Here is an 8,379-nt window from a genome sequence, read left to right as displayed (position 1 = left end):
TACATGATCAGGGCGTCCAAATGATTATATTTTGGGGAGGGCTAGGTTTTTGGAGCTATTCCATAAATTGAATTTTTCAGAAAAAAACTTTTTAAAATCTATGGCTATTGATCAAACATTGAAAAGATCTACAGCTATTCACAGAAAATTGTATTTCAAATAATTTTTTTTTTATTTTTCAATTTAAAAAATTCACAGCTATTTACAAAAGTTAAATTTTAAATTTTTTGAGAAAAAAACCCTCAAAAATTTATAGCTATTCACAAAAAATTTAAATTTACTATTTTAAATTTTTTTGAACAAAATTTCAAAATTTCGTAGCTATACACAGAAAATTAAATTTTTTGAAAAAAAAAAATTCAAATAAATGTTTTTGCTCTGCTAATAATTTGTTCCATTAACAAAAACAAGTCCTAATAAAAATAAAAATTACTTCAAGGTGCACCAGCCGGTCCAGCCCAATCCCTGAGGACGCCTTTGATGATGTAATCAAATGTTTATCCTTAAAATCGATCTATAACGAATTATTAATGTGGCTGATTCAAAACTAATTAATTTAAATGAAAGAATTAGATTGGTCTAAAAAAAAATAGGTCTAGAATTTCCATACCATAACTTAATATTAACTACTATTTTCTTTTACGTAAAAATTTAGTTCAACCTAAAGGAGGATGCCCAGAGGTTACAGGCTGGATGAAGGGTCCAGTGGAGCATTGTTTTAACATACCTGAAACGGATTATTACAATATTAAATTTGACCACGCAAACATGGAGTGTGAAAACCTTCAAGGAGTGCTGGCCGGCATACATTCTCCTAGCGATAATCAATGGCTGTTAAAAAATATTCCTATTAATAAGCGAAATGAAGAACATTGGTTTGGAGCCTATAAAGCGGGTGTAGAGACGGGTATTAAGTATAAATTAGACATTATTTCTAAGATTTCTTATTGAAATTTTTAAAAATAGAATCTTCGTTCCATTGGATGGACTTAGAACCTTCTTTGGGTGGCTACGTCAATTGGAACTCTTCAAGTCGAAATAATATGAAGGGTTATGGTGTATTTAATGGTACTTCAGGAAAATGGAGGTTAATTTCGGATTATACGCAAATACGAAGTTTTTTGTGTAGTGCTCGAAAAGGTATGTATAACAGGAACGTAGTAAGGAGTCTATGCCATGTGGTTCCTACGCTACTATATAAACTCTGAATGCGATCTCATCCATTGGTTGCAATAAATGTAAATTTTGTCAGCTACGTTTCACATACTTTTTTAGTAGTGAGGTATAAATAATATCGTGCAAAATAATATCCCTTTAATAAAAATTCCTATGATTGTTGAAATATAACCTACCGGTATATAAAAAAATGAAAGTGGTCATCCTGAAAAATGGATGAATCTGTAGGAGCAGAGCATTTTTATCTCTCATTTCGTGTTATTAGATCAGATGGAATCAAATAACGGAGCAAGGAATTAAATAAAAATTTCACTCTCCATATAGCGAGGACATAAATGCTGGAATTATTCCAATGTATATTCTCAATTCTACTCTAAATCAAACAAGGACTTAGAATAATAACTAATTATGATAGTCAGGTTTTTTTTTGTTTTTTTAGTTGTCAAATTGAAGAGTGTATTTTCTTTTGTTTTACTAAGGTGGCGAATTTTTACCCTGGTCAATGCCCTTCTGTCCTTACCAGAATGCCACTTTCTTGACATTGGTATCTTATGTGTAATCGAGAGGAAGGACTGTGTCCCCTCCCAGGTGATGCACATCACATCTAAGATAAAGGTCCATGTTGTTTCTTAATTCTATTTTGAGTCTAACAGGGACTTACAATTATTACTCTGCACAAATCCTTAAAGTTAATCTCCATCTTTTACGAGAACTTCATTTTCTACTACATTAAATTTTATTCAAAACCTCATTAAAATTTTGGTGTTCTCTTAAAAGACAGAGAGAGGTATCTGTTGGAGTTGCAAGTCCTTGTTGGACTCAAAGAAGAATTTGAAAATTGGCATGATAGTAAGTCTTGCCAATGTCCTTTATTATTTTCTTCTCTCCCTTCTACATTGGCACAGGTTGTCGTAGTTGATCTAATCAATGTCATGCCATCAAAATTAAAAAATAAATAAATGATAATCTTCAGAATGCCAACTAGGGAAAAAATATTTTAGGAGTTAAGGTCATATTTTATACAACGTTTGAGAACCTCTCTCAGCTCTGCTCTTACAGTGAAATACAACATTCTAAAACAGTAATTTAGTGTAAGATTTATATTGCATATCAATAACATTTCAAGTACTAACTATCATACAAAAATTTTGAACTCTCTCGGTAGGAAAGAGAAGCAATTTATAATGTTTTAGTGATGCATTAAATACATTTTAACGAGTTTTTTTATGGAAAACGTATTCAATTTCATTTTAGATTTATAATTTTTCTTTTTCTAATGTCAATTTTATCTTATGTTACTAGTTGTACCAACATCACCTCCAAAACCCTCAACAACAACGACCATTACTACTCTTGATCCCAGTGACGACAATTCAAATACAAGTACAAGTTACATATGTTCAATAACAATATAACTCTTTGAATATTAATTTTCATATTATGATATTTTAAACAGAATTACAAGCTGGAGGGATTGCCGGGATCGTAATTGGAATAATTTTAGGTATGGTCCTGGTTATTGGAGTCATTTACGTAGCTTTGCGTCCAAACTTTTCGAATGTTCCACTTTTATTTCGAAGATCATCACCAAAACTTCAAAAAAATAATGCATTTGACAATATGACATATTCAAGTAGTAAGGAATTAACTCGTTTATCCGTTCATATCTGAAAAATTTCCGTTCAAGTCAACGCTCAAAATGCTAATTAGGATCAGGGGGTCAGCAAGATTATACTTCAGGGGGAGGGCTTGGAACTTTTTTGGGGAAAAAATTACAATATTTCAAATATTAAATTTTCTTGCAAAAAGCAAGAATTCCTTTATTTGGGGAAGCTACAGCCCCTCCAACCCACCCCTGCGGATTAAATATTTTTTATACTTTTCATTTAATATTTCACCGTTCAAATGCTTTAAAATCAACTGACAGCATGAAAGGGCCTTAAATTATCCTAAATGTCCAAGCCTATTTTTTTTATTTATTGAATTCCTTTGTTTTAATTAGGCTCGGGAAGTGTGGCAACGAGCATAAGTGAAAATATGACCAACGAATGATGCCTAAATCTCTTCTATATCTAGAGTTGTCATCTTGAAATGGTCAACATCAATTTATTAGAAATAATATATAATTTTTTTTGTAAAATCATTATTATTTGTGTTTATAATAGAAGGGCATAAATTATTGAATGTTACATTATTATATTTAAGCATTCCTTGTTTTTTGGCAGTCATTATTTAATTAACATTTGTTTTCTAAATGTATGAAATTAACATTTGTTCTTCTAAATGTTTGAAATTAACATTTGTTTAAAATAAAATAAAATGTGATTGCTTCTCAAAATAAATCATTTAAATAAAATCACAAGAGTATACTATTTTTTGGTTTATTACACTATGCAAGAAAATTCTGGTCTTGAAACTCCCGCCAACTAAAATCCACATTCATTAGTATTATTGTAAATTAAAAAAATGGCCCTTAAAAACCTTCAACTGCAGTAGGCTTGGCCTTTTAAGCCTTTTAAAAAAAAATCACATTTTTAGAATATAATTACAATTCAGAGTCATATTTCAACGTGAAATAACTATATAGATAAAATTTAAAGGTCATAATAATTGATAAAAACATGCAAGTATTAAAAAATAAAATGTTTGTTAAAGATTTAAAGCTTAAAATCTGATTATATTTTCTAAAATGAAGAATCATAATCATTTGAAGCTAATATTATTTGGATATTGTAGTTTCTAATTACTTTTTATTTTTTGGTTTTTAATGCTTTAAATACATACATAGGACACAAATTATATATTTATATGCAATAATACATCAAGAAAGATCTTGATTTGCGTTTAATACTAATACTATTATTCCAACAACAACAAAAAAGCCATTGCCGTCTAGTGATTAAATAGGAAGTTTTTTCTTCTTCTATTCTATCTATGCTTGTATGAAATTATGCAAGCCACTGTAGAATAGGAATGTTAAAAACGAACCCAAAATAAACATGGAAATTACAATGTTACTCCATTTTTATTTCATCAGCATCAGAGAATCTATATCAAGTCACGAGTTATAATTAATATTTCTTCCACAAAGAAAAAAATTTCAAAACTGAAATAAAAAAGTTTGTAATTAAAAACTTGCGTATATTAAATTTTTTAACCTGTAATTACTACAGAGATTACCTGAAACATTTTACAACAAGTCAATAACAAAAAAATAGCAAGAGTAACGTTTAGATCGAACATTTTATTTGTTAGAGTTAGGAGTCACCTTTTTGACAAAGAAATTATAATATAGAGAACCTAAATCTTTAATAGATAGTTAAAAGAGGCCGATGGAAGGGTTGTCTTCGTGGAAGATATATTAAATGTAGCACGTGACTTGACAAAGATTTTTTGATGCTATTCAAATAAAAATGTTGTAATATTGTACAAAGACAATTAGGTCTTTCCATTTGATTTTTAACAATAAGAAATACAATTTCCCCTATATCAGGTTAATAAATTGACCCATGGTCCACTCCAGATATATGTAGATCTCATTACAAGGTTTATTGATCCTTTGTTCCTTTGCTGATGTTTTTGATCATAACATATAGCAAATTAGTTATAATATTATCTGATTCAGCACAATCTCAATTTAAGGATTTTTAGGTATAAAAAATTAAGTGATTCGTCGAAGGGAAAAAACCCAGCCTATCCTCCGGAATATTTTCTCAACTATGGACGAACTGGTTAAAATACCACGTGATGTTGAGATAAAACTACAACTACGACAAATATTATAGCCTTATAATTGTACAAAGTTCATATGAGTTCACCAAGTGGAATTGATCATAAAAAATGATGTTTTTCACGAAAACTGCTTGCGTGATTCGAGCTTCTCCTCTCCCAGATAGTTAGTATTCAAGGTGACTAAATATAGTCCGTCTTTTATGAGCAGACACGAATGTTAAAAAAGGTTTTGAATTTAATTGAATCTATTTAGGAAAGATGATGACTACTCAGGAATTAAATAATAATGGCAACTGCTAAGGAAAATAAAATTTGTTCTTTATACTACCAATTACAAATTAACAGACCAGCTAAAAAACACACCGGATGTAGTAGTATTCACATGGAACTATTTCCTATACGAATGTAAAGTAATAATTTTAAAATCCAAACTTAAGTAAGGCAACAAAAATCAGGTGAATAAATTAAATAGATCTAATTAAAGTTCATTTATAGTACACAATGGTAAACATAGGACTTTCCAAAAAGTGTAAAAATCAAAAATATTTAATTTATATCGATTATGTCTATAGAAGTCAATCCTTTCCAACACTTATTTCGATTGTTATGAAAGTTGATGATATTCTTGCTCCAGATTTTTATAGAATAATAAAATCAATTTCAGAAATAAGGATTCAAACAGACTAACATTATTTTGCATAGAGTATATATTACTTACTCATAATGCTCATTTTCTTGTATATTTGACGAAAAGAGGTGACTCTTTATTGATTTCGTAACTATTTCGCCATCATCCTGATCATTTAACTCCTCTTCAAAAGCTGACTTTCTGAAGAGAAATTTATTACTTTTTCCCATTAAAATTATTTTTAGTCTTCTGAGGGCTGCCACTGGGGATGGATGAGTATTGTTTCCTGTGATGGCACGAATCTGCAAGAATATATTCTCCAGACAATCTTGATTTTGATGAGTGGTTAAAATGAACTACATTCCATCATCTTTGATACTTTGAAATAATGATTTTGTCGAACGAATGGAGATTAAAATTCACTTTTGAAATGGAAACTGAAAATTTTCCCCATCACTTTCATGGACAAAACTAACCACTCCATTTTGTTCAAAGCCTGCATATGTTCTTCCAAATGTATACAAAACCCACAAGAATGTTTTTTCATTGGATATAAAATGCCTATCACAAATCTCTTCATTCTTATTATTAATTGGGTCTTTTCTCCTGCAGACTGAGATCCAAAGAGGCTTGAGCATCAATTTTTTGAAGAAATGCAAAATACTGGTCGGGTATCCCGTGCATTGGAACACAAGGCCAAGGTACTAACACGCTTTGAACCTCAAGATGATGCTATTTTTGCTAAACAGATCCATATTTGTGGTTTTTACTTCAATGAAATTATCTGAACTGCCACAACAGTGACGTCAACTCGTAATGCTGAGTCAGCTAACGTCAATCAGACTGCATTAGAAGATCCTTGTTGCCTCAACTCTATATATATTCACCTTGATAGTATTAGAGCTCATTGACATCACTCATCACAGATCTCTTACAACCTATCAAATTTGCTCTTTTACAACTATTCCAACAACCCTACAGTCATCAGAGCCCTATAAGAAGAATTAGGTCACGAGATTTCAGCACTCCTTGTGGCAGATATCAAGTAGTCCAAAAAGAACATGAATTAGATAAATGAATACAAAAAAAAATAAATTATGGAGCTTACATACACGATTAATTATTATAAACAAATGGAATAATTACTTTAATAATAATCTCTTTAATTTACTTAAATTCTCGCATGGTACACATGCTTTGGCTACTGAAAGTAAAATAAGCTATTCTATTTTCTTTCATAATCGCAGTTTGCATACGTAAATGTATGTACATTCTTATCCTAATATACTTAATCACAGTCAAATATATAATTTTATGACATTTATAGACAACTTAATTAATGAAACCGCTACTTCAGTTAACGATACATTTAAAATTTTCTTCATTTTTTTTAATTGATAGACCTTTGATTTGAATAAAGCCTCAACTTTTTCAAATTCATGCTAATAGTTCCTGGCACAATAGATATGAACGACATATAGTTCCTCAAAGAATCTTAACTCAAGTGAATTCTTGATGGCTTCATTTGGACTTGCAACTTAAAATTTTTATCAGGTCTGAATTAAATACCGAAGAGTATATCTAAAGAATTAAATTTTGATTCTCCGTCCCAAATTTTGATATTGTTTTCATTCAACGTCTTCCTTTAATTCTTTTATTTCTGCTTCATGGACCCCAAGTGTAATTTTTAGGATAGTATTAATATCTTTTAGATGCCTTACCTTAGCAGAAATATATGTAATACATTTAAAGGAATTATTATTTATAAAGATAAAGTAACTAATGCAAATACAAAATTACAATTACAAGAATCAAGCTTGTGAACAGAACGCAAAATTAAACTTTGTTCATTCAAGGGAACAGATTTTTTTAACGCTGAACGTTAGAGGCTAAAAATAAGATTTTAGCGTTCTGTTCCAATAGAACTTGAAAAAAATCATGAAATCAATGTTTATACATTTTTTTAAAATGATTTGAAGAGCTTATAAAGAAAAGACAAACGCTTGGGAGACCTATTTTGCAGAAATGGCACAGGGGCGACTAAGAGGCTCTTTTTGAAGGCTTTTATGAAACACGAAAATGTTTAAATTACTCTATCTCAGTGATTCTCAACCTTTCTCAGCCCATGGACTACTTCCCCATTCAAAAATTCTATGGATCAAAATTCTAAATAGAATTAACATCTTTGATCTACTTCGCCATTTGCTGCCTCCTGGTGTTGAGATTTTTTAAATTTTGTCTTCTTTAAATATTATAATCAGTTATTTATATAATGAATACCCCCCCCCCTCCCTGTCGTAGGGGGGTTTTATTTGGACTTTTTTCCATTAATACATTTTTTTTTTTTTTTAAAAGACTTTAATTTTTTTTTCTACCAGAGGGAGTATAATGGTTAACCACGGAGATCTAGTTACATTAATGCATAAGAATAGATAAAAGGCACTAAATCCATACATAAATTATACAAGAACACTATGAAATTTATTGGAAAACATAATAAAAAGTTTTTAGATGGTGAATAAACAGTCAGATTCTAAACAGTAAACATTTGTCTTTTTAATTAATTAAAATTTAAATAAAGTTGATTTGATTTCACTTATTAGGATTTCTAATCTTTTTAATACTGTTATTTAACAATGTATAGGGCACTGCTTACATAGCACATAGCTTACAAGGTTTATTAGTAGGTGTCATATCTATGTATAATTTATCTATGCCAAAGACATGAATAAAAACCTGTAAACCTAATAAACATAGAAATGTAAACTAAACTATTTATAATAGTTATACACTCTGTTTTTTTGGCTATATTTAGCCAAAAACTATTTTTTCAAACTGTCAGA

At 29.8% G+C, this 8,379-nt stretch overlaps 1 protein-coding gene across 2 annotated transcripts; it reads left to right on the top strand.

Annotated features, from left to right (window-relative positions):
- The first annotated feature begins 628 nt into the window (after positions 1-628).
- On the top strand, positions 629-3,548 carry LOC121131290 (uncharacterized). 2 transcript variants are annotated; one of them, XM_040726785.2, is made up of 5 exons: positions 629-907; positions 967-1,140; positions 2,479-2,565; positions 2,633-2,812; positions 3,179-3,548. In XM_040726785.2, exons 1-5 carry the CDS (start codon positions 694-696, stop codon positions 3,226-3,228), a joined length of 705 nt encoding a protein of 234 aa, XP_040582719.1. In that variant the 5' UTR covers positions 629-693; the 3' UTR covers positions 3,229-3,548. The 2 variants fall into 2 exon arrangements, with proteins under 2 accessions (XP_040582719.1, XP_040582720.1); XM_040726786.2 differs by having other exon boundaries at positions 630-907; positions 2,479-2,559.
- Positions 3,549-8,379: the final 4,831 nt, after the last annotated feature.

This window comes from Lepeophtheirus salmonis, unplaced genomic scaffold (assembly GCF_016086655.4).
Source record: "Lepeophtheirus salmonis unplaced genomic scaffold, UVic_Lsal_1.4 unplaced_contig_3987_pilon, whole genome shotgun sequence".
Taxonomy (NCBI): Eukaryota; Metazoa; Arthropoda; class Copepoda; order Siphonostomatoida; family Caligidae; genus Lepeophtheirus; species Lepeophtheirus salmonis.
Note: the sequence above shows the minus strand (reverse complement) of the source record. Positions and strands in the feature narration are given on the sequence as shown.

Excerpts from the sequence above, each read along its gene's own strand:
- LOC121131290 (XM_040726785.2), top strand. The coding sequence starts at position 694 with ATGAAGGGTCCAGTGGAGCATTGTTTTAACATACCTGAAACGGATTAT. Across the intron at positions 908-966 it reads TAAAGCGGGTGTAGAGACGG|AATCTTCGTTCCATTGGATG; the intron begins GTATTAAGTATA and ends TTTTAAAAATAG. Across the intron at positions 2,813-3,178 it reads CAATATGACATATTCAAGTA|GCTCGGGAAGTGTGGCAACG; the intron begins GTAAGGAATTAA and ends TGTTTTAATTAG.